The sequence below is a fragment of the Mesocricetus auratus genome, unplaced genomic scaffold, assembly GCF_017639785.1.
Source record: "Mesocricetus auratus isolate SY011 unplaced genomic scaffold, BCM_Maur_2.0 Super-Scaffold_100014, whole genome shotgun sequence".
NCBI classification, from domain to species: Eukaryota; Metazoa; Chordata; class Mammalia; order Rodentia; family Cricetidae; genus Mesocricetus; species Mesocricetus auratus.
In genome coordinates this window covers 63,255,626-63,282,100 of record NW_024429197.1, presented here as the reverse complement: position 1 = coordinate 63,282,100, position 26,475 = coordinate 63,255,626, and the positions used below count along the sequence as shown (strand labels likewise).

The 26,475-nt window shown below is 38.3% G+C and overlaps 1 protein-coding gene across 5 annotated transcripts in view; it reads left to right on the top strand.

Moving 5' to 3' along the window:
* The window catches only part of LOC101844032 (lysine-specific demethylase 4C), a 164,967-nt gene that overhangs the window by 78,644 nt on the left and 59,848 nt on the right, over positions 1-26,475 (top strand). For 4 of the 5 annotated variants that reach the window (XM_040757297.1, XM_040757295.1, XM_040757298.1 and 1 more), the window contains 5 exons: positions 9,974-10,167; positions 12,567-12,805; positions 16,233-16,552; positions 18,551-18,659; positions 25,967-26,148. In XM_040757297.1, coding sequence (XP_040613231.1) covers positions 9,974-10,167; positions 12,567-12,805; positions 16,233-16,552; positions 18,551-18,659; positions 25,967-26,148 — 1,044 coding nt within the window. Of the gene's footprint in view, positions 1-9,973; positions 10,168-12,566; positions 12,806-16,232; positions 16,553-18,550; positions 18,660-25,966; positions 26,149-26,475 lie in introns of those variants that run through there. The other variant, XR_005881384.1, reaches the window with a different exon arrangement.

Here is a 26,475-nt window from a genome sequence, read left to right as displayed (position 1 = left end):
TGGTACCAAGACAGACCATAGAAATGATCTCACCCAAGGCCAGTTTAGTGAACCAGTGATTTTCTTCATGTTGTCTATGGGACTATGTGCTACTCAAAAGCAGCATCAGGGACACACAACTCCTGAGACAGCTTTAGAGATTCTTGTATAATAATTGTATAACATGCCAATATCTGGAGCAGTAGGAACAATTTTTTCTGCTTTTGTAACCTTGGGAATGAGCCTTGCGACCGTTTGCTGAGCCTTATGACTTCTTGTATCTTATCAGCTTCCCTCTTTTTTCCACGAAGGAATGTATCAATTCAGAAGATAGCTATATAGTTTTCCCTCATTTATATTGTAGTGTTTCTCTTCTTTCTGTGAATTGCTAATGTCTAGTTTTTCATTTGTTTCTTTTGACTACAGATTCTACTATTGATATCCTCATGTATTTATTTTCTGTAAATGCATGCTTCAACGTAGTGATCATTTGTTTTTCTTTTGGCAATTTAGTCCAGGTATTTTGTATAATGAAGCAAACTTGATAATATATAGAAGCTTAGGAGACTAGTATGCTAAAATGCTAAGAAGTAGTTTCTTCTGTGTTCAACTTTCAGGAATTTTTTTTCCTTTGAACAAAAATCAATCTAGTTCACTTTATCAGAAAAAAAAGTTAATGATAGTTTTACAATAGAGATGTCAAGTCACCAATAAATTATTTTAAAAACATTTTTTAAGTGCCATATTTTAAATTTCACAAAGCATGGTCTACTTTAGTGGGGATATTTTGTTCCACTACTAGTAGGGACTCTTTTGCAGTCTCTAGAAGTATGGGTGAATGACTTTCTGTATCAGAACCAAGTAAAAAACAGAATTTACATTTCTGTACTTCATTTCCAGAATTATTGAACAAGAACTAGACACACTAATTGATACTGTGAATACTGTGATTCTAAATGCATTAAAGTTGACAATTACTATTAACCATCAAAACTTCATTCTTTGTCAGCATGACCCCTCAAGTGACTTTCAAGCCTATCATTCTACTCCTTACTCTTCAGGTTTCATAATGCAAAACGTGTTTAGTCCATTTCTAAAATTCTGCATAGTCTTGATGCTGTAAAAACAAAACAACACAGTCGTAACATCTGTTCTGATATGCATAGCAGTCTTATAATAGCCCCAAAAGATCAAAAACTCTATTAAATATTTCCATTATACCATGGTATAACAAGGGAAGATAGAAATCTGGCAAAACAAACAGCAAAGTCCCTAAGTTCCATGTTCACCGCATGGGGCATGTGATGAAATCATCTGGGTTGTAGTAGTCTTGTGGTTTGGCTGTCATCACACTTATCCTCTATTTTGGGCTCTGCTCTGTGACTGTAGCTTTCCAGGGTCTCTCATGGTCTCAGCGTGACTACTAACTTGGAGACACTATTGCAGCATAGGTTTTATTTATTTACTTATTTATTAAATTCCCTCATGCTCAGGCAGACGACCCTCCTTGCTGACCCAGCTACATATTGCTTGCTTTTTGTGACCTTGTCATAAGCCTTCATGATCCCCTCACACCTGGTATTTTTCAGGCATGTGAGTTCAATGCCACAAAAACAATGATACCATGTTATTCTGCCATCGTGTACTATAGTCTCTGGCATACAGTTGCATCAGGAGATAGTTTTGGAGCAGGAAATCCCTCATTCTCATTTTCAGTTTAGGCACTCTGTTTTTATGCGAAATTGCATTTTCACAAGATGGAAGCCTACTTGAGTGAGATCTTATCCTCAGGAAACCTTTACTGTTATTCCGTTGTACAGTGCAGAGTTTCTCATTGGTAGTTCTGATCACTTTTTAACAATTTTTTCTGCTTTCCCTCCCTCCCTCCCTCCCTCCCTCCCTCCCTCCCTCCCTCCCTCCCTCCCTCCCTCCCTGTTTCCCTTCCTCCCTTCCCTTCCTCTCTGTGTCCCTTATTTCCTTCCTTCTGAGAAATGGCTTCTCTGTGTAGCCTCGGCTGTCCTGGAACTTGCTCTGTAGACCAGGCTGATCTGGAACTGCTAAGTCATCCACCTTCCTCTGCTTCCTGAGTGCTAGGATTAAATGTGTGTGCTATCACCACCCAGCTTGCTTTTTCATTCTTTGAAGATCTATTTTATGTTTTTGTGTGTGCAAAGGTACATGTGCATGTTGCTACCAAGCATTCAGGTATCCCAGGAGACCAGAGGTAAGGTATTAGATCCTCAGAAACTGGAATTCCAAGGTGGTTGTTATCTTCCTGGTTGGAGTGGTAGGGATTGATCTAGGATCCCTGAGAAGGCAGAATGTGCCCTTAAGAAGTGGGCCTTTCCTTTAGTTAGCCCCTACTCAACTTTCTGATCTAGAACTTTATTTAAACTCATTCAAAATGGAACATTTTCAAAAATTCCCGTTCAATGTTATTTTTTTCTCATGTCTTCTTGTTGTAGACCTATATCAGCAGCGCATCAATGGTCTGAATGGTATCCTGTTTGAAATTAGTCTATTACTGCTAAATTCAACCTCATTCAAGCACCGTAGGACATGAACCAAACAATCCACGAACTTTTCTGTTATAGCGAAGTCTGAATTTGTGTTAGTATTCTGGCCTTTCAAATTTCCACAAGAATTGCCCATTATATTTGATTGGTAACTTTCTAGAGTTTATCTATCCCACAGTTCTAATCTCTTCCATAGTCTTTCCCAGACCAGTAACAAAGGCCTACGAACCATGTGGTCTGGTTAATCACATCAATGGCTCCACATTGATGCCAATTTTCTACTTACATTTCTCATTTCTGTACCAGAATACCCGGTGAAAGCAACTAAAAGAAAGAAGGGCTTATATTTGGCTCACTTGTTTGAAGTGGAGACGGCATGGCTAATGGAGCATTTGGTGGCAGGTCACATTTTCACAAAGCAGAGAGCTGAACACTGAAAAATTCATCCAGAGGTGTGTTTCCATGGTAATGCTAAATACAGCAGAGTGGTATTGCCATGGTGATTCAAAGTTGATTGTCAGACACATGGGCAATCTTGATTAACTTTTATAAGAACTGATTTTTTTAATTGAGTGTATTAGCATTACGCCTATATGTATGTCTGTGTATCACATGCATGCCTGGTGCCAACAGCTGTCAGAAGATGGCATTGGATCCCCTGGCATTGGAGTTACAGATAGTTCTGAACCACCGTGTGGGTGTTCTTAACTTCTGAGCCATCTCTCCAGTGTCAAGAATCAAATGTTTTACAAGGACTTTTTTTTTTTTTTGGGTTTTTCAAGACAGGGTTTCTCTGTGTAGCTTTGGAGACTGTCCTGGAACTAGCTCTGTAGACCAGGCTGCCCTGGAACTCACAGAGATCCGCCTGCCTCTGCCTCGCAAGTGCTGGGATTAAAGGCGTGCACCACCAATGCCCGGCAAGGACTTGTTTTTGTATCAAATAAATCCAGAGACTTTTCATTTCCTAAAACTTAAGAATTTCTCCTAATCTCCTAATTCAGTGCAACTCAGGTTAGCTGATTCTTGTCATCCTACTTGTAGCAGCAGCTCCCATAAGAAAGCCATGCTAAATGAAAGAGTATTAAATTGAGGGGAAAGCTGGTAAAAGCCAGACAATCAGGGAGTTTTCTCTGAAATTGCATCTCCTTGTGATGTCAGAAGCTACATACACCCATAAAGTCTTACCAACATGGCCCCCTAAATGTTAGCTGAACACGGAGCAGCACTAATGAACATCCCAGGTTGGATGGGGAAAGCCCATGATTCCTTAATTACACACACACACACAAACACACACACACACACACACACACACACACACATACACACACACACACACACACAGAGAGAGAGAGAGAGAGAGAAAGAGAGAGAGAAAAAGAGAGAGACATATAGGCAATTGGGGAAAACTGGTATTGGAAGAGATGTTCTTCTCCAAGGAAGAGCCCACAAATGGCCAGCCCTGAAAATGTACATACAACTAACATTATTGCACCTGAACGGATTTTATTTAGGTATATACATGTATATGTGCATATGCAAGCAATAACAATGAAAGAAGAGGCCATAAATTTGAATGAATGTAGGGAGGGGTTTATGGGAAGTTTTTGAGGGAGGAAAGGAAAGGGTGGAAACGTAATTATAATCTTAATAAAGAAAGGAAAAAATTGAATAGGTAAGACTTTTAACACAACAGAAGAAAGACTGACATGTTAGAAGTTAATAAATACAAATTATAAGCAGAGGATACATTTCAAGGGCCTTCCCAAAGCAGTTACTGGGAGTTGATCGTGGTGGTTTGACTGAGAATACACCAGTAGTCTCAGATATTTGGACACTGATTTGGGAGGGTTAGGGGGCATAGTCTTTCTGGAGGTAACATGTTGCTCAAAGTGGACTGAGAGTAAAAAAGTTTTTCACCTCCTTCCAGTTTATTCTATGCTCTCTGATTGCCATTGGACACGTGAGCTTTCTGTTTCTTGTTCCTGATCTCTGCTATGCTTTCCCTGAAGTTATGGACTTCAACCTTCTGAAGTCTTCTATTAATTGAATTAATTCTCCCCCCACATCCTGGGCAGTTTCCCTTCCTTCTCCCAGTCCCTCTCACCCCCCTCCCAGATCTTCTCCTTCTCCTTTCTCTTCATGGAAGTGCATTCCTCTCACGTGTATCAGCCAGCTGTGGCATATCAAGTTGCAGTTATACTAGGCGTGTAATGACCAGCCCCCCATTTTAGCAACCATTACAGGCTAACGTGCTTGTATGACCTTGCCGCTCCTGTCCTGGTCACTAAGGTCAGATGCCCTCCTCGTGGCAAGGAACCAATCAAAAGTTAGCTGGTGGGGCTGTGCTTTACGGCTCTGCATGTGTTTTATGAACAGTACACAACAGTGACGTGCAGAACATAGCAACTGCCCTGGGAGGGCCTATGAGCCATAACAACCAGTCGACCAATCAACACAGGGCATGTCCAAACCTGGAAGCTCACCAATCCTGAGACTGTTTCATACCCCTAGACACTCCCCTTACGCTGCCCTTTAAGATCCCTACCTCGAGGTTGCTTGGGGTCTTTCTCCAGCCATTTGCCATGGTGGCGGGGTGAAGGGCCCGAGCTAATGGGGTTAGCTTGTTAAACATCTACAATAAAAGACTCTTTGCTTTTGCATCGAAATGGGCCTCTTGGTGATTTTGGGGTTCAGAATTTGGGCACAACAGGCGTCTCCTCTCCTATTCAGACTGGACAAAGCAATCCAGTAGGAGAAAAAGATCCCAAAAGCAGGTAATGGAGTCAGAAACAGTCCCTGCACCCTCTGTCAGGAGTCCTATAAGAAGACCAAGCTATATAGTTGTAATGTATGTGCAGAGGGCCTAGGCTAGTCCCATGAAGTTCTCTGGTTGGGTGTTCCATCTCTGTGAGTCCCTTATGAGCCCAGGTTAATTGATTCTGTGGATTTTCTTGTTGTGTCCTTGGCCCGTCTGGCTCCCATAATTCTTCGTTCCCCTCTTTCACAGAATTCCCGAGGTCTAAATGTTTGACTCTGGGTCTCTGAATCTCCTTCTATCTGTTGCTGGATGAAGCCTCTCTGATGACAATTTGGCTAGGCACTGATCTATTAGTATGGCAGAATGTCATTAGAATCATTTCATTGATTTTTAAAAAAATATTAATTAGAAACAATCCCAATTTCCTCTCCTTCTCATCCTCCCATGTCCCCTACCGACCCCCATCCGATCCCTCTTCCTGTTCCAGACAAAGGGTGAGGTCTTCCATGGGGAAATCATCAAAGTCTGTCACATCATTTTCATTGACTTGTTTTTTCCTTTTTATCAGTCATGTTGGTTCTATCTCTGGACTGTCTAGCTTCTGGATCCTTGCCCCCAGGCTGTTTCTGGGGTGGGCTCCCTCTCACAGTATGGATCTCAAGCTAGTCCTGTCATTAGTTAGCCACTTCCATAATTTCTGCATCACCTTTGTCTCACTCAGTATATCTTGTAGGCAGGGAAAATTGAAGGTCAGAGGTTATGTGACTGACTGGGTTGGGGGTTCTAATCCCTCTACTGGAAGTCTGCCTAGTTACCGGAGATGGCCTTTTCAGGCTCTTTATCTCCCTTTGCTAGGAGTCTTAACTAGGTTCTCCCTCATAGATTCTGGAGAGTTTCCATTGCACTAGGTTTGTAGCTTATCCTAGTACTTAGAAGCTTATTTTAAGCCAAAATAAACAACCCTTCCCAAAGATGCCATGGCCATGGTGTTTTATAGCATCAATTAGAGAAGTAACTAATGCAATTTATATATTTTAGGTAGAAGTTTTCTGAAGAATATCAATGATAGTTTCAATGATTTATTTTTCTTTAAGTTGCTCTGGAAATGACCAACAATTTCTTAAATTTATTAATGGAAAAAAGTTGTTTTGATGTACATTGTTTTTATAGAAAAAAAGTTTGTTTGGGTTTATGCTTCCAGTGGGTTGGATTCCCATGATGGCAGAGCAAAGATATTGTGCCTGAAATAGCAGTTTAGAGCTGATAGCTCTTGCTGGTCTGAAACTCAAGAGACCCTCCTGTCTTTCCTGGGGTTAAAGGAATACAGCACTGTGTCCAGAACTGGCATGTGTGATTTCAACACTACAATACATTATTGCCAAGAACATAGTTCACATTACCAAAATAGCAACAGCAAAGGCCTGACCAGTCTTCTAATATATTAAGTGATTTTATGATTTTTGTATTAGATAACATTAGTAGGTGTCTTGGAGTACTCAAGGTCTGAGGTTGCATGTTATATATTCTTTGTCACAGGATTATAATAGGATAACCTTCCACAGATAAACAGTTTCTGGTCAGATTGTGTAGCATGAAAAATAAAACGCCCAGAGACACATATTGGTGTTCAACCTGAAGATCAGGGAATCAAAGCAGCCAAGCTATCAAGAGAGCTCTTACCTCTGACACAACTGGTGCTTTCCTATTGTCAACTTGGCTGGAGAATGAATGTCTGATACCGAGACCTTGCTACTGTCTTTTGTACCTCCCTAATGCTGACGTTAAAGGCGTGTGGTCCCAGGTGATGAGATCATCTTTGTGTGAGTTGTTTCTTTTAAGGACTGGATCCATTTTGTTTAGATGTGGGTGGCTTTGGACTCCCAGAAATCTGTCTACCCCTTAATCCTGACTTCTAGAATTAAAGTTGTGTACCACTACATCCTAACTTCTGGCTGCTAGGGTTTAAAAGTGTGTGCCTAGCTTATATGACTTGTGGTTGACTTTGCTTTATGAACCCTCAGGCAAGCTTTAATAAATCATAAATAACATACAATTACAAGATTGGGCTACCTAGATATATTCTGCTTCCAAAAACACCAAACAAAATTTTAGAGTTTTATTATGGGAAATTTGACCGTAGAAATTAAATTTGGAATTATTTTATTTGCATGTGATAATTGTGCCACTACGATACTATAATCATGTGTCAAGCATATTTTTTAATCTCTTCTTTTACCAGGCTTGTAAGGAATTATTAAAATATAGCAGCTAAATTAATGATACTATTGCTGCACCATTACTTGATGCATAAACTGTTGGCCTCAGCCTAATTAAATTATGTGAAGTTTTTATAGAAAGCTTATTTCTTAAGGTATTGCTTGATCACTGTGTATTTATGAGAAACAATCTTCTAGTAGTTTCGGAATAACTTCTCATTTGAACTTAAAAAAAAAAAACAGTTTTCCATTTGGTTTTTCAAGATAGGGTTTCTCTGTGTAGCCCTGACTGTCCTGGAACTCACTGATATCCACCTGGCTCTGCCTTCTGAGTGCATAGGCCACCACAGCCTGGTTCATATGAATTTCTTAATCCTTTTAATGCTTTCCTTTCTCTACTAGGTATGCTTGGTTAGTGTGTTATCTTTGACATAATGTAGAAGAAACTTTTGTTTACAATTTTGAGTTACTTTGCAAGAATTTGTTTTATTTTATGTGTATGAATGCTTTTTTTCTGCGTATAAGTCTGTGTACCACCTGCGTGCCTGGTGCCTGCGGAAGTCAGAAGAGGGTGTCAGACCTGGAACTGTAGTTGTGAATGTTTGTAAGCTACCACTTGATTGCTGGAAATGGAACCTGAATCTTATTGCAAGAACAAGAGCTTTTATTTGCAGAATCATCTCTCCAGCTGCAAGTGTTTATTAATTACAACAAATATAATTAAATATTTCTTTTACATTTACTTATTTGTACCGTGTGTAGATGCACATGTGTGTGTCTTGGCACATGTGTACCACTGTATGCACATGGAGTTAAGAGTATACCTGGTAGAGTCAGTTCTCTTCTTGTGCCATGTGAGCTCCCAAGATAGAACTCAGGTTGTCAGGCTTAACAGCTGCTCTTACCCACCCAGCCATCTCACTGATGACTCACTGTTTAAATTATTCAAATCACACATTCATTGACATTCCAGATTTATTTGGCAACTTTGCAGTGCTCCAATAAAATGCCTTAATACAGCTATGTACAGAGATCAATGCTTTAGATGTTAAAAACAGCAACAACAACAACAACAAAAAAAACGGGTAAGACCTTCTTATTTGGGTCTCTGGTAAGAATAGCAAACACTGGCAGATCATCCCAGCAATGATACAGGTGTAAAGCCTCCCATCTCCCAAGGGAGGAGCTAAGGATGGTTGGGGCCTGCTTTTCTCCTTTCACACCAAGCTTTTCATAAGAGAAGTCCCAAAGGTTCACTTATAACTAACTACCAGTGAAATGCCATGAGAACTTTTTGATACATTCAGTGAGTTAAAAACCATTAATTAGGCCTCTCCTACCAATATTCCTTCCCTGTGTACCAAGCTTTTAATTAAAGTGGACCTTTGGGCAATGTTCAGACTGTGCCTAAATTGGCTCAAACATCCCATATAGTGTTACTACTTTGGAATTCGATGCATATCTGTGATAGTAATCATTTCCTACAAACACTGCATGCTGTGCTACACATTTTTGATGGGTATCTGTGGTAGTAGGGTAACTGTTCCTTTGCTGGACAACCTTCAAACAAACATACTTCTGATGGTGGAAGTCCTGTGTATATGTCAATAAAGCACTGTTGGCCAATAGGGAAGCAACATAGGTGGGACTAGGAGTCGAGGAGGACTCTGGGTAGGAGAAACACAGGAGAAATCTAGGAAGTCAAAATGTAACTGCCATAGGGATAAGAAGCCCGGAAAGTTCTCCAGTAAGAGAAATACTTAGATTAACAATTATGGGATAAATACTTAAGTCAGAGCTAGCCAGTAAGAAACAAGCAAGGCCAATGGCTTCATAATTAATATAGCCTCCTGTGTGTTTATTTGGGACTGATGTGGCTCTGGAACCAGGCTGGCGGGAAGGCTTCTCTTTACATACTTCTTTATTTATTATTTCATTATTAATTTATATTTTATGTTCCAATCCCAGTTCTCCCTCCCTCCTCTCCTCCTGTCCCCCCTTCCTCATCTGCTCCTTGGACAGGGTAAGGACTCCCCTAGGAAGTCTACTAAGTCTATCCCATCATCTAGTTGAGACTGGATCAAGGCACCTCTCCACTCCCTGACACCCTGTGTCTAGGCTAAGCAAGGTGTCTCTCCATAAAGAATGGGCTTCACTAAGTCACTTTGTGGGATAGAGTTAGATCTTGGATTCATTGCCAGTGCCTCATATATTGTCCCAGTTGCACCATTGTTACCTACAGTAAGTCTACTTCGGTCTTATGCACTCTCACACTACTTTATCACTTATTCTTGGTACACAGTTCATAGAAATGTACAAAATACTTTTATTTTCTCATTTCTTAGTGTGTATCTACAGTCTCATATCCTGAGGGGTTTGTTATATATACTATTTCATTATTTATAACTTAATTAAGCATCTATGTTCTACCCAGGGGCATGGTATGTTATATCGGTAGTAAAATATTTAACTTTTTATTCCAATTATTCATTGTGTTTCAGTGCACTTGCCGGAATGACATGGTGCAGATATCAATGGATATATTTGTGAAGAAATTTCAGCCAGACAGGTACCAAATATGGAAACAAGGGAAGGATATATATACTATTGACCATACAAAGCCCACTCCTGAGTCTACCCCTGAAGTAAAACTATGGCTACAGAGGAGGAGAAAATTGAAAAAAGCTTCCAAGAGGTAAGGACCCCACCACTTCCTGCTTGTAGTTTGTACGTTGTTGAAATGGATCATGGAAACAAATGTTCTCAAGAACTATTTGTTTGTCTCTGTTATTCTTATCTTTAGTATATTACTGATATTTTGAGGTAATGTGTGTTAAGCTTTTGAATTGGTGTACTAAAATTAGGAACAGGTAGTCATATGCAGAGTACTTCTGAAATCAATGTAGATAGAACTTTTATTTGGTCTTTACATTATTCACCATATTTTAGATAACTTCAATAGTTTTATTTCCAACTCTTATATGCTACCATTTTTAAAAATTTTGTTTATGATTTCTTTCATTGGTTCGGTAGCTCAGACACTTCTTTTCTCATCTGCATGCTTCTGCTGTGGTTTTATTCTTTTGGTTTCATTCTTTTCAAAGTTTCAAAGGCAAAAGTGTTATTTCTGTACCTTGGTAGTCTATTTTGAACCTTCTTCTATTCCCCTTTTGTGACTAGGACTTTGTATGTCTTATAGTTCAGATTCATAGGCTACATATTAGCTGCTAATGTTTGGAATGTTTTGTTTAGGTTTTCTTTTTTACTGTTGCTTATCTTTCAGTTTATAAAAATAATATTTGAGAACTGTGGAAATTTTCTAAATCCAGGAAAAAAATCCAAAATAGCCAAATAATTCCTAAACTCACTATCATGAAACTATCCATGTTAATATTTGGCATGTATTCTTGCATATGTATTTATTAAATGTGGTATAAAAATATTATACATCTTTCAAAATTATACTGTGCTATATTAACAATTTGAGTGACCGTGTGTGATTGCTTTTTATGTAATTAAATTATTTTAGCATAATTTTTGATATATACATGTATTTGCTCTCCTGCATTTAGACCTCTGGCACCTCTGTTTTTGTTGGAATAGCACTATAATTTAAAAAATTTCCTCAAAATTTAGTGATTATTTTGTCCTTCCTACCACTTGGATTTATTTTTGTTGTTTAGAATGGTTGTGAGCAAGAGAAACCTCAGAACATGGAATTTTCTTTTTGAATGGCTGGGTTTTTTGGTTGTTGTCTTTTTTTTTTTTTTTAGACATAGCTATGATGGCTTTGTTAACCCAGAACTTATTTTATTCATATGAAATCAGACTAACTTGTAACTCACAGAAATCTACTTGTTTCTGCTTCCTCAATGATGGGAATTATACCTAGAAGATAAAGATAAATAGATGATAGATAGGTAGGTACATACATACATACATACATACATACATGCCTACATTCATGACAGAACTAGTTAGTAGCTAATCTAAAACTTGCATGATAATATTTCAGCTTTAGTTTACAGCATGGATTTTCAGAATATTGTTTAAAAGTGAATCCAGTATACCATGGGCGGTGTTTCATTGTTAGAAAATGAAATGAATTTGAAAGTTTCACAGTGGGGCAGGAGAGACATCTTAAGAGCATTGATTGCTTTGCAGATGATTCAAGTTCCCTGCACTCACGCAGCAGCTAACAACCATCTGTATCTCCCATTCCACAGATCTGACATCCTATTCTGGCTTCTGTGGTCATTTCATGCACATAGTGCACAGATATACATGCAAGCAAAATAACCACATATAAAGCAAAAACTCCATTCTTTTAAGACATACAATAGCGCTTAGTGTGTGGGAAATAATTATTAATGGTTTGAGAACTTATATGTTTATAAGTTTTGTCACAGTAAAATGTGTAACTCACTGTGAATACATTCAGAGTTTGACAAACAGTAATTAGGTAGTCAATTCAGGAAGCATACCAGTCTGAGATCTAGAGAAACATGCAAAGTATCATTGTAGACCTGCATGAGCTGATGTAGCTGTTAAAGTCACCAGGCTTTTCAACTTGGTAGAGTACATGTATCTGTGATATACAGATTGCCAGTGTTTAATCACAATACCCTTCTCATTTCTTACAAATCTTAATGTTCAGAAGTATATTTTGTTTTTCTTAGTCAATGGCTGAACATGATTGTTGATGGGCCTTTAGTAATTATGTGTTAATTATGCACAAGTATAACGCTCCATCACAACCCTGATAGCTGCTAGCTGCTTTGGTTTACATGTATACCCTGTGAAGTGAAAATACTGCTTGTGTCCTCCATGTTGTGATTGCCATTGACAGCACCATCTGGTATTATGTTTGTATTCTTATTTATTCTGTTTAGTTTATGTCTCTGCTTTACTTGACTTTATAGTGTTATCTCATCGGGTATTTATAATGTGAAAATTCAACTTTATTAATTGTAAAAATTCTAAATAACTAATTCTTTGTTGATACAAGCAAGATATAACAGTATTATTTTCATTGGTGTGTATTTCATATATATTTTGAATTTTTTCCTCTGACCACATTCCTTTTATTAACAGCCTGCAGGGTAATAGGTCACATTCTAAAAGGCCTAAAGCTGAGGAGGATGAGGAATCGGTTGAATCAAATGTGGAGGAGGTCTCTAACCCTGCCACCATATGTTCAGGACACCTCAAGGTCACTGAAAAGCTAGAAAAAACATCCAAACTGGGGAACATCATAGCTCCTTCAGCAGGAGAAGCTTCCGATACCAGGACACAAGCTCATCACAACTTACAGAATGACACCAAACTCTCAGGTAAGAAAAGGGCCTATTATATTTCACATGTGACTACAGTGATTAATAATCTGATGCCTTAAAACTGTGTCCACCTGGCATGTGCATTAAGTGAGTAAATTTACGGGATGATCCACCTATGAGGTCTAGTGAATGTTATATAGCATGGGATGTGGTTTTTATGTGTAATAGGAGTCTGGACTAAACATCCAATATTATACATGTTGTTTAATAAAAAATGAAGACTTCTAAAAGGCAGAAACTTTTAGTGAAATTCAACATAAAATTCACAAAGAAAAAGAGCAAATAATAGGCAATTTTGTTCAGATTCCTTGCTAATTTTAAGAAGAACATAAAGGGTAAGTCTATAAAAAGGGAAAAACCTTATAAAACCAGCTTAGTTTATAACACCATTAACATTTATACCAATTAACTTTTCTAAAAGTCTCATATGCACAGACAAAGCACGCATACACATAAAATGAATAAATATAAAAATAAATAAAGTGGTTAAATGATGGCTCAGTGATGAAGAGTATAAGAAATAAGTCAATGGAGATAAATGAAAGATAGACCCAGTTGATCTCAAGATGCTGAGATCAGGCTTACATTAGTCTGAGAGGTTGGCGCTTGTAACACTGCTTAGTATCTGACGTACAAGGTACAACATGCAGGGTCTGAGAATCAGTTTTTGCAGTGGAGAGTAGGAAGGTAGAGGACCTGTTTATTTTAAATAAACAGTTTTTTGAAACTGAAATGTGAGAGACAAGTCCAATTGCTAGTTTTTATGACCTGTGGCTGCAGGTGATTCCCAAAATGCCTTGGGCAGCAGGTTTCTAGATAATGTGAGCCTGATTTATGACCCTGATTTGTGGTGTTTGGATTTCCTTTAAAGAGTACTTGCTGCTTTTTACCCTCCTCCATATTGTGGAAAATTAGTATGCTAATTTTCGTTTTTCTTTTAATTCATTCTTCTCTCATAAGATACATCCTGGCTCAACCTCCTGCCCTCCTTCACTGTTCCAGTAGCCTCAGTCCTCCCCCCCACCCACTGCTTCTCCATTTCTCTTAGAGAATGTCCGGGCTCCCAGTGATATCACCTGAAAAGGGCGTAACAAGATGCAGGAAGATGAGGCACAAACCTTCATATCAATGCTGGATGAAGCAATCCAGTGGTGATGGGGATTGACTGATTTTCACATTGCCTGGGACAGCAGCTTTCTTGAAAACCTGAGCCTGTTTTATGATCCTGATTTTTCTTGGTGCATTCCCTTTAAAGTGTACTTGCTGCTTGGTGCCACCACCACCGCCCCCCCCCCCAAATTAAAGCAAAGTAATTTTCTGTTTCTTTAAAGATTTATTTTTAACTTCATGTATATGGTGTTTTGCCCACATGCATATCTGTGTGATTCACTGGTGCTATAGCTATAGACAAGTGTTGCAAATTGAACCTAGGTCCTCTGGAAGAGTATCTTGGGCTCTTTACCACCCAGCCCTTTTCAGTGCTCCTGGCTCCCCCCCCCCCCCCATTTTAAATATATTTTTAATTGAAACTTTCCCTTTCCTTTCAGCTCCTCCCACATATCTTTCCCATAAGACACCACATCACTTTTATCCTTACAGAAAGTACCTCCCGCCCCCTTCTGTTGAATCTCTGTGAATACAGAAGTACAGTTCTCACATCAGAAGGAAGAAGATTGCTTATTGTTTATTCTGGAGCGAAGTTTGAAGTCTGACATATGATATAGGGAGCCAGGAATGACTTTTTAGTAGGCCAAGATTAAGTTCTGGAACTGTGACATTCCAGCCTCTCTTTGACATTTTAAATGAATCAGCTTTCAGTAGAGACACAATATATTCACATCTCTATATGGTAGTCTTAAAAAATAGTTCAGATTATGTTCATCCCATCTTCTTAATATTATACTTAGAATAAAATAAAAACCTTTACATCATTTCATTAAAGAATTATTCCTCAATTACTTCCTTATCTTCATTACGTTTGCTTTTAAAAAGCCTGTGTGACTCCAGTTGAAACCACAAACTTTTTCCTGTGAGTTCATACTTTAGGGAGGATCTATATGACAGTTATAATTCAGTATAGTATCATTGTAGCAATGCCATTACATATACTGGTTTTAAATTGACAGACCTATAGAGAGAGAACCTTAAAAGCCCAGATGGTTTGATGTTAACTTCTGAAGAGTTGTAAGGAATGGGTGGGGAGGTAAAGGGTTGAGAATGTATAATGGGAATTGCAGTTAATGCAAACAACACAATTCTGTAGTATACATAAGTAAATCCTCATAGGACTTCACCATGGATTCTACCACTGTGTTTAATTTGTCTGTTTATAACTTCAGGGAATAGTTACACTAAGTGTGTCTAATTTTATCAGTTCTATCTAGTTCTTTATATTTTGATCTGTAGGTTATGAGACTAAGAAGAATACTTAAATGTAAGACATGGCTTCAGTATTAGAGCTTGTATGTGATATGTAGAAATGATGATAATTTTGTGTGTCTGGGAAATGATTTATAATACCTCATACAAGAGATATTATTTCAAAGCATTCTCTCCAAACTATGTGGCAGTTGAAGAATCTCATCTGCCTAAGTCTAATAGCCTTCTCCATGTTTTCAGTATACTGTAAAGGATCATGCAGTGAAGACTTTATTGACTATCTAGGACTTTATATGTTCCATTTATACACATTCTCTGAATTCCATTGTTTCTGGTTTAGCTGTTCTTAGCATTATCTATTGAAAAAATTTCTAGGTAGATTTTTAGTGTTTGTGCTTTGTTAAGTGTTATGAGTGACATATTGATGATAATGTGGATTAGAACCTACTTAATGTTTGACTGTCTAGTTAATTGGGATTTGTTTTCTTTTCAAAAGTATAAACTTGGCGCTGGAGAGATAGCTCTGCATTTAAAAGTATTTGTAGTTCTTACAGAAGTCCTGGGCTTGGTGTCCGGTACCCACATGGCACCTCACAACCATCTATAACTCAAATTCCAGATGATCTGATACTCTATTCTGGCTGGCCTCCATGGTTACTAATCACACATACTTGCCAGCACAACACTCATGCATGCCTGCATAACAGTTATACACAGAAAGTAGAAAGGAGGTCCAAGGTCTCATTATATTGACACTGTAATATAATTTCATGTTTACGGAAGTTGAGGTGGACAGTTAGAAAATATAAAATCAGCCAGGCATGATGTTTTAATCACTGCACCTGGGAAGCAGAGGCAGGTGGTTTTCTAAGTGCAAGGTCAGCCTGGTTTAACAGGGCCCAGGAACCCTGTCATGAAAATTAATGAGGGAAGAAAGGAAGGAAAAGAAAGTGTAAAATTAATTATTACTTGGTAATTGTTAAATCACTATACTTAGTGTAATGCGATGCAGCATTTAATTGTTAGTCTTTTGGTTGCTCTTCAGGAAAAAGCTGTATAAATTCACCTGTAATAGATGAAATACAGCATGAAGATGGCTTAGCAAATGCTGTAACTTCACCATCTATGCCCAAGAAGACCTGTGACTTCATGCCATTTTCAAGTGGCCAGGTAATAGGCAAGGAGTCACATCTCCTCAAGAATCTAAGGCCTGAATCTCCCAAGATGTCTTCCTCCTTGGCAGAAAGTAATATGGTATTGACAGAGGAAGAAGGCAATAATGAGGAGGACCATGGAAGTAACCATGAGCCTGGGGAAATCCCAGAAGCTCTTAGTGAAGAGCGAAATGGGCTCAAATTTTCTAAGGTATGTGTCCGTATGTATTTCTACTATGCTCTTTGGGTGTTGGCCTGTATGGCGATAATATTGCTTTGTGAATACAGTATATTGTCCCATGAAATCTTGCTTCAAAGCGGGAGTAAACAGTATTTACATTTATGAGTTTGTCATATTTCACCAATGGAATAAGATTTTTGTCAGGTAAATATTATATGGGTTCAGCCTCACATTTTGATTTATTAATACAAAAAACTTTTGGCTACATATTGAGGTCTGATTTTCTTTCAGTTTATACTTTAAGAAAGCAACGTCTTTATATGGAGCTCATACAGGCTTTGCTGCAAATAGTAAACAGAGAGATCATTTATACTCAGTTAACTACTTCCCACAAATGCTGATACTTGGTAAGCATTGTGTTGAAATTTAGACAGTTGATATTTAGACAGTTATGATAGATAGTATTCCTGTCACTAGCCTTGTTATCCAGGCTGAGATAAATTGCCTTCCTTACAGTAGTAACTATTATAATAGAATCGATTTTATACAGTATTCACTGTAGCATCATGACTTGCATGATTCATGTTTTCTTTTGACTCTTCTTATTGAGAATATTAGAGATGTATTTCTGGTCATGCTCATTCCCATAAAATCTTTTGCCACTCAGAAAAGTTAAGCTCCCTGTGCTGGCTGCATTGTTCTCGTTTTGTGTTAAAATATGTTTACAAAATCAACAGTCCTTAGTCAGGAATGGGTGAGGTGAGCTAATGCTGCACTCGTGTTCTGAACCTTACCAGGGATTTCAGTTGTCTGTGAGGGGCTTCTCTGTCATTTGAGATCATAGCTGACCTGACCTGACCAACATGTTGATTGTTCCCAAATTACTAAATCTACTATGAGTCTTTTTTCATTCAAGGCATATTAAGGAAAGACAGTAATTTCAAATAGTCTATTTCTTAGTAGTCTTAAAATACATAAAATATAATTCAGTAATTTGATCAATAGATTATCATTTTCTAAATCATTGTGTGTTCTACACAAATATAAATATTACCATGAAAATATTAAAAGTCAAAATGGAAAGTGTCTCATAGGGGCTTAAAAAGTAACTTTCACAATTTAGTCACTTCAAAATAGCAGAAATGTTTCATTTTAAAATATTATTTTCTTATTGAACCCCTGGCTCATTCTCAGTGGAAAGTGAAGTTCTTTATTCCATTTGGTACATTTTTCATCTCTTTGAGGATAAAAGCTGGATAAAGGATAAAAATCACTTGCCAAATATTCATATATGAAAGGTTAGAGGTGAGAGAACTTCACAGTTCTTAATCATTTTATGAATGTATAACAGTGGACTTGGGCTAATTTTAAAGGACCTTTGAAATCTTGCTAACTTTTGATGAGCTTTCCATGAAACAGTAGTTTTTGAAGGAGAATTATTTGACCTCTTGGAAAAAATGCTACTCCTTTTCCTTTACCTCTCCTTTCTTTCCCTCTCTACCTCTCTCACTCTCTCCTTGTGTCCCCCTCCCTCAGCCTCTCTCCCTCTGTCTCTCTGGTAGTACTGTGGATGAAAACCCAGGGCCTTGTGCATGCTAGGTAAGTGTTCTACCACTGAGCCGTACCCCAGCCTGTAAGTCCACATTTCTTAAAACACTAACAAGATTTATTACTAAACAGAGTTATCATTTTGAAGTATAATCTTTCTTTTGTCTGAAACAAATCACCATTGAGTCGAAACTGCTCAGTAAATAATGTGCTTGCTATGCAAGCATGAAGAAAAGTTAGGCATGGCTTCACTAGTCTGTAACCACTGTGCTGAGAGGCAGAACAGCAGGATCACTAGAGTTTACTGACCGACCAAACTAGTGAAGTGGTAAAGCAGTGAGCTAGTGGTGTATCTGTCTTAAGTCTACCTACTCTTGCATACATACCAGACAGTGTGTGTGTCGGGGGGAACCAAACATTATTCATGGACATTTCTACCTTTTTCTTTTTCTTTCTCCCCCCGCCGCCCTCTATGACCAGATAATAGAAGGACTGCCCAAAACTACTAAGAGTTGGCGCCATCCACTTGGTAAGCCTCCAGCCAGATCCCCAATGACTCTTGTGAAGCAGCAGGTAGTGAGTGATGAAGGTGAGTGCATGGTATTATTCATGATCATTTCTAATAGATAACTAGGGTAAAAATACCCCCCTCCCACCCCGCCACAAACACATATCCAGCACACATAGCAGTGTGTGGTAGGTCCCTGTCATTACTTGGTAGATTACTCTCTGATGTAGCTTGATGTAAAACTACTTTTTTTTTTTTTAAGTTACATATCCCAATGTAGCAATTACTTTTCTTTTAAATTTGGTTCCCCTTTCTTTCTGTCTATTTGACATTTGGATAAGACATGTACTAAGTATTCTTACATTTGTAACTGATCAATTCAAATGGGTTCTTTTTGTTTGTTTGTTTTACAAGTCCTTTGAGATAGTCTCCTTTTCTGATGAATATCATCTAAAGTCCCCTGTCTTTGAGCATGTACTCAAGGGAACAACATTATGGGGGTTTTGTTTAGTTTAAATAACCCTCACTAGAAGAATCAGCATCATTTTTCTGTTTCTTTTATGATGTGTATTCATGTAGAGATCATGGTGGTAGTGCCTTCAAGAACACAGTAGCATTCTAGTTGGATAACTGAAATAAAGATACATACTAGCTGTTATTTCTGTATATTATCATGTTCAGTTCCAATTTTTTGTTTGAGACAAGTTACAGCTTTGCAATCTAGACAGTCCTGAGGTGATCCTCCTGCTTTAGCTTTCCAGTTGCTAGGATTATAGGTAGCATCTATACTACATCAGTTCATTCTTTTTTCCATTTTAGTTCATGTAGCACAAACTGTTGTCTATTAAAGTTATTATAACCAGCAGACAAAAATAACTAATATATAACATAATACTTAGAAATTTTGATTATTTTCCTTAACAGCTTGCTGTTGGTGTGCCTTCTCTGTAGGAAAGAATGTAGGCAGATTTTTTTTCATATTTTTCTTTTATTTAAATTAGAGGCGATCTTATTTTACATATCAATTCCATTTCCCTCTCCCTCCCACCCTCCCATGCCCCCCGCCAGCCCCCCATCCCATCCCCCTTCTGTTCCCCTGGGAGGGTGAGACCTTCCATGGGGGATCTTCAAAATCTGTCACATCATTTGGGGCAGGCCCCCATGTGGTAGACAGATTTCTAAGGAAAGCTTTTTCTCTCATGTGCTTTTCCTCCTGGAAGCTTATTTTTATGTCACATTGAAAATCTGTCCAGTAAACCTTGGGGCAAATTGATTTTGTTGTGTAAAGTTTGCAAAAATATATAAGTGAATTCAGTCAACAATGTTGTTTCAAATGTTTAGGTAGTTAAGCATTTTTCTGAAACATTGGTAATTATAGTTTTGCAGCAGTTGCATATATTAAGGACTTACACCATATTATGAGAATTGAATTTTAAAACTGTGGTTCCTGGTGGCTGAAGATTTTAAAAAATCTAAAATGACAATGAAAAGCAGTCTATAACCTCAAATAAATTACTTATATCATCACTCATACTCCTATCTTTGAATCTAGAGGTTTGTATTATTGGAAGCGAAGGAACATTATTATTGTCTAAATGAAGTGAACAAGCAGATTTAATACTCATTTGGAACACAGTTTCCAGTCCAGCTGGTTTTAGGGATTTGTGCCCTACCAGCTCCTTTGACGGGATTCTTATTGGAATATACCAATATTAGAATTTGTGAGAAATTGCCTCTTTAAATATCAGTTTATTTTCCTTTGTGGACAAATGATCATTACTTTATTGAGTCTGGAGTGTGATCCTTCTGCAGAAAACTAGAAGCAAAAAGCACCAGAGTTAGCCCTTAATTAATGGATCTTCTGTTCGGGTGGGACAGACAGGTGAGATGCGCTGAGTGGCCTGGGGCTTCCTTGCTTTGGAGCCTATGTTTCCAAACTTGGGATTATAGTAGCATCTGTCACATAGAGTTAATAAAGCTTTTTTTTTTTTTTTTGAGAGGAGGGGTTTCGAGGCAGACCTTCTCTGGCTTTTGAAGCTGTCCTGGAACTAACTCTTGTAGACCAGGCTGGTCTCGAACTCACAGAGATCGCCTGCCTCTGCCTTCTGAGTGCTGGGATTAAAGGCACGCACCACCACTGCCTGGCTGAGTTAATAAAGTTAAAGTCTAAATGTCTCTGAACTTGTGTGAACCTTAGTGTCTCTAGTTTCTGCTGTGACGATGATAGTAAGAAGTGAGAAGATAATGATAGCTGGGTGTTCTAAAATCTAGAGCAAGGCAGAAGAGAGTCAAAAGAGAATTCCCATCTACCTGGGTACGCGAGAATTCTTGCTCTGACTGTTTTGGGAATTTTTTGGGACTAGATTGGAAACGATGGTTGGATTCATAAGACATGTTGCAGCCTTCCCTTTACTAAGAATGTATATGGGGAAAAGAGAAGCAAAACCAAAACTACCATGGCCAGGCTCAAGAAGACGCCAGGAGAGCTTGCTTAGACTTGAGTGAGGAATGGTTGTAGAATAGAAGAATTCAGCCAGTAAATGCTTAGCCTTTAGTGTGGTCAGATTTTACTTCTTACTCCAAAGAGCAGATTTAGAAAGGATGTTCACTCTGCCTGTTTGTGCCTACTAATACTAAAGCCTGTAATGCATCTGGCAGAAGCAGTGGAAATTTCTTTTTAACTCCTAGCAGAGGAGTCTTTTGCTGTCAGTAGACTCTGGTCTTCTCTTTTTTTTTTTTAAGTTTTATTGTTAGTTTATAATTTAGGCAAGTCCTACTATGTTCTTCTTGTATAAAATTTGTTACTTGGTCATGAAAGGCCAACCTTGGTTCTTAACCTGTGGTCCTTTCAGCAGATTTGAACATTTCAAATGCCCATAGGTGATGGCAACAGTGAGATCCACAGTGTTTCTTCCCCATATGCAGGCTGTGGAAATACCCTAGTCTTTTTGGGACCTTGACTTTCACCAAATCAGGAGTTGTGTCTTTGACAAAGAAAATTGTTTCACGACTAGATTGTATAAAGTATAGTTGGAAGTCTTAAAAGATATATTTCAGAATACATTTTTTTTTGTTGGAAATTTCCTTATATTCTGTGTTGATTAGTTCTACAAGCCAGATTTGGTCACCTATCTTTCAGAGCCAAATCGATAGCAAAAAGAAAGAAAAGGAAATTTATTCATTGTAGCTACATTGGGAAATGTGAGTGAGTAACCATCTGCCACATCCATCTTCATAGTTTTGATGTGAAGTTAAGGCTTAAGTAGAGGGCCAGAGAGAGTGTGTGTGTGTGTGTGTGTGTGTGTGTAGTCATCATCAAAGTGTGGCCCATTCCATCATCATTGTCTCTCCTAATGATTGTAAATCTCTTTTGAAATAAAATCTTCCCTCTGGTCTTTATGCTTTCTCTTCTACCAGAGAGAGATTGCTGGAAAAGTTCTACCTCTTGGAGGTCATTTTTTTTTTCTCCAGTAATCTGATGGGAAAGTGAGGGACATAAATGATTTTTTCTTTTTCTTTTCTTTTCTTTTCTTTTTTTTTTTTTTTTTTTGGTTTTTGGTTTTTGGTTTTTTTTACGAGACAGGGTTTCTCTGTATTGTTTTGGAGGCTATTGGTCCAGCCCGGCCTCAAACTCACAGAGATCTGCCTGCCTCTGCCCCCCCTCCCCCCAGTGCTGGGATTAAAGGTGTGCGCCACCACCGCCCAGCCATAAATGATTCTTCAGATATCTTTATCTCTCCCACACTGGCTACAGTAGCATGTGTTAAGAGTTAAAGGTTAATTTCCTACCACCCAGTTGTCCTTGAACTGGTTTCTATTCATATCTCTTCAACTATACTTTCTTAAAATTCTCAAGTAACTAATACAGAAAAAAATACAGATAGCTATCTAAATACTGTGTTTACTCAGGTGTTCAGGTAGCCCTCTCTACAAGTTTGAGTATTGGTAAGAGTCACATTAAACCACTGACTATAGCTCTCCTTCTTATATGGGTTAGGCCTTAGCAGCCATAGCAAGTTAGTGTGAGACACCTGTCCTCTTTAAGCCAATTAAAGAAAGGTGTAATGATGAGAAACAGAAAGGAGGAACTTATTCGTTGTAGTCATATTGGTGAGAGAAACCAAATCAAGTCCATCTTCCAGTTCAAACTTCCCAGGCAAGAGCTATATATAGTTAAGCAGTGCTGGTCAAGGTCCTTTACACCATCAATTGTCTTGAACCAGATCTCTCTTATTAGGTCATCTGGCATGTTATCAGAACTCTGAGAAATTTCTTTGAAAAGACAAATGTCCCTTCTGACTTACAGCAGTTTTCCTTCCCTGGGCATGAGATTCCAAGGAGTCCAATGTGGTGTTATCCGTTGTTTCAATAGTCTAATACTAAACAAAGGGACACAGGGGCACAGCTTTCTTTTTAGAATATCATTATTACTGGTAGAACACAATTTCTTGTTATATATTTTTCTATCAAGGAAAAACAAAACAAAAACAAAACCCTCAAGAATGGAAATCAGAACAAACAAGAAAACATAAAAATGTCAAAATAAAACCAAAAGTATGAATGCGCATAAGCATGTACATAGAGATACAGTTTATTTTGTAATAGGCAACTTTTCCTGGCCGTGGTGATTGCTCTAATGTGTGATTGATTATACCCAATGACACTCCACTGGAGAAAAGTGATTTTTCCCATCGTCAGCGAGTATCAAATGGGGTGGGGCCCTATTGTGCAATTTGCATTTTACTCTTTGGCTTTTTTTCTCTTTTTTGAGAGGCCCACTGCCCAGTCTGCAAGTAAAGCACACACAGAGCCTTATTCATAGTTATGGATGCGTGGCCTTAGCTTGGCTTGGTGCTAGCAAGCTTTTCTTCAATGAAGCCATCTACATTCTTCCTCTGGGCCCCTATCTTTCTGACTTCTGTATACCGTACATTGCTGTTTACTCCTGTCTGTCTGGGTGACTGGGTGGCTGGCCCTGAAGCCCTCTTCTCCTTGTTCTCCTGCTCCACTTCGTCCTTTCTCCTTCTCCTTAGTACAGTAGAAATCTCTCTTTAGTACAGTAGAAATCTCTCTTTAGTACAGTAGAAATCTCTCTGCCTGCCAACCCTGCCTGTCCTTGCTCCTGTCTCGCTTTTGGCTGCTCAGTTCTTTATCAGACCTTCAGATATTTTAGAAAGTCAAAGAATCACAGTTTGACAGAGTAAAACAAAAGTAGCATAAATCACCCAGTGTCTATTTATCCCTCACAACTAGTTTGAATCTGTGCAGGTTCTATGCATATTGCCACAGTCTGTGAATTCATATGTGTGTTAGTTCTTTTGTGTTTGGAAGATACTGCCAGCTTCGAGTCATCCCCATTAGATTTATTTTGATTAAGATAAATGATGTGTCTTATTATTTTTATTTTCCTTTGACCAAAAAGAAAAAAGGAAGGAAGGAAAGAAAGAGAAAGAAAAAGAGTTAAAAATGTAAATTTTTTCAAAGCCTGTTGTAGAAGGAAATGTTTATTAAGTTCTATATATTCAATATAACATTTCATGGTTTAGAGACATTTTTATGACTCCAGTGAGTATTGCTGTATATAAACAAGTGTTATTTTAATGTTTTATAAAAATTTTATGATTTTAATAGGTTGTAAGAAGGTAAGAGTACCTAATTTTATATGGTTGTATATATTTACCGGTCCTTGCCTCCCCCCTCTCCTTTTATTTAGGCATTCCAAAAATAAAATAATTACCGTATTCGTACCATAATGTCCTTTCTCATATAAACGTCACCATCTTGGTGGTAACCATAAACGTCTTTTGTTGCCTACATGTTGGGCATGCAGCATCAGTGTTGTAATTATGTACCTGATTCTGCAATGGAGACTAGGTCTCCGTGTATTCCCAGGTTTGACTTGGATCTTGGTGGCTCTTTGCCAGCCTTCCAGTTTAAAGATAGGCCCTCCTGGATATTGCCTTCCAACTAAAGTATGGTTTCTCCAGGGCTGCCACTAGCCAATTCCTACTTCTTTGCCCCCAAGTCCCAGTAGAGAGGCTGAAGTAAGCGGGTTCAGCCTCTGTCACAGGAAGCCATAAGCTGTGAAAGAAAGTTAAAGGAAATACTGAAAGTAATTCTCCCATGATTCATGCTCCCATAGGCTGTCATCAGGCCTTTCTTGGGAGTTTTGACACCATCTCAAAGTGTTCCAACAATAAATAGCATAGCTTTACCTTCTGAGTGCTTTAGCAGCTGTGAAAGAAAGTCAAAGGAAATACTGAAAGTAATTCTCCCATGATTCATGCTCCCCTAGGCTGCCATCAGGCCTTTCTTGGGAGTTTTGACACCATCTCAAAGTGTTCCAACAATAAATAGCATAGCTTTACCTTCTGAGTGCTTTAGCAGCTGTTGCAGCAGTTGGTCAGAGGTCAGAGTATAACTACATGTTGTCGTGTCTTTAGAAAAATGAAGCTGCGTGGTGGCAGCTGGTGCGCACAGCTTTAATCCCAGCGCTTGGGAGCCAGAGGCAGATGGATCTCTGAGTTCAAGGCCAACCTGGTATGCAGAAGAATTTCCAGGACTGGCTCCAAAGTTACACAGAGAAACCATACCCCCCCCAAAAAAATAACAAGCAAACACATAAATCAAACAGGAAACGAAAGAATGATGTTGGAAATAGTCACGTTATTAAAGATGTTCTAGAAAGTAGGCATTAACTCATTAGCTAGATAACCTAAAGAAGACAAGTCTCAAAAGCTACAGGCCTTCAGCATCACGAATCTTTCTTCAGAGGTTATTTACAAAGGCCTTTTGCTTGCTATTGGATATCACAGGGAATTTCTCACACATGATCTGGTTTTTTATTTATGTACATATGTAGTCCTAATGGGGATTAGCTTCTAGTCTTTCTGCAGCTTGCCTCTTCTATATTTCAATTTTTATCCCTCATCAACCTTGTTTTCCATGACAGCTTCTTTATTTATAGATTATGGCTGGTCTGTAAATACCATGGATCTTAAATCAAAAAATCAATTTAATTATATTCAGCTGATAAGCTTCTACTGAAATGTGTACTATGTTAACTAAAGAAAATGAAAGTATTAATAAGAACGTCACTAGCTCCCACATACTTAAACATGTTAACTGAATGGGTAGTTTTTCAATGATAGCTGAAAAGATGAAGTTTAAGGAGGAATTGGTTTAATTTTTTTTTTCCAGCAGAAAGGAAGTAGCTGACAAGAAAAATTGTTTTGTTTTCCCATGAGGTGATCTGATCTACTTTTCCAAGGTGCCTTAGTATCTGGCATTGATGTCTCAAACACTCAGGAATACTCAAGGTCTGTTACCAGGCTGATATCTTTTTTCTGCATTTCTGCTCATTTTGTTTTCCTCTTCTCTCTCCTAAGAGTCACCTGAGAGTCTACCCACTGATGAAGAAGTAGAAGAAACCGAGTCTTGGGCAAAGCCTCTCATCCACCTTTGGCAGACAAAGTCTCCTAACTTTATGGCTGAACAAGAGTATAATGCAGCTGTGGCAAAAATGGAACCACACTGTGCAATCTGTACTCTGCTCATGCCCTATTACAAGGTAACTTGCAGTATGGGTATCAGTGTGTCCAACCACCACCTTCTTCCTTTGGGGCTTTTGGTGGGGTGCTTTTTTGCTTGTTTTTTAGTGTTTGCTTATTTAAAAATCTTCAATTCTAAACCCAATTCTTTTATTAAAAGGCATCAAATTCCTAACTTAAAACCTTAAAACCTTTTCTATAGTTATATAGTTAGTATCTTTTTAAAATTGAAAGTAGATATCAGTGTCCACTCCTCATTTTGTCTTTTTCATTTTTCCTTGTAAAACATGCAAGGTAACTGTGCTTGGTGTTCCCATCATTATTTTGTTCATGTCATTCCTGAAAGC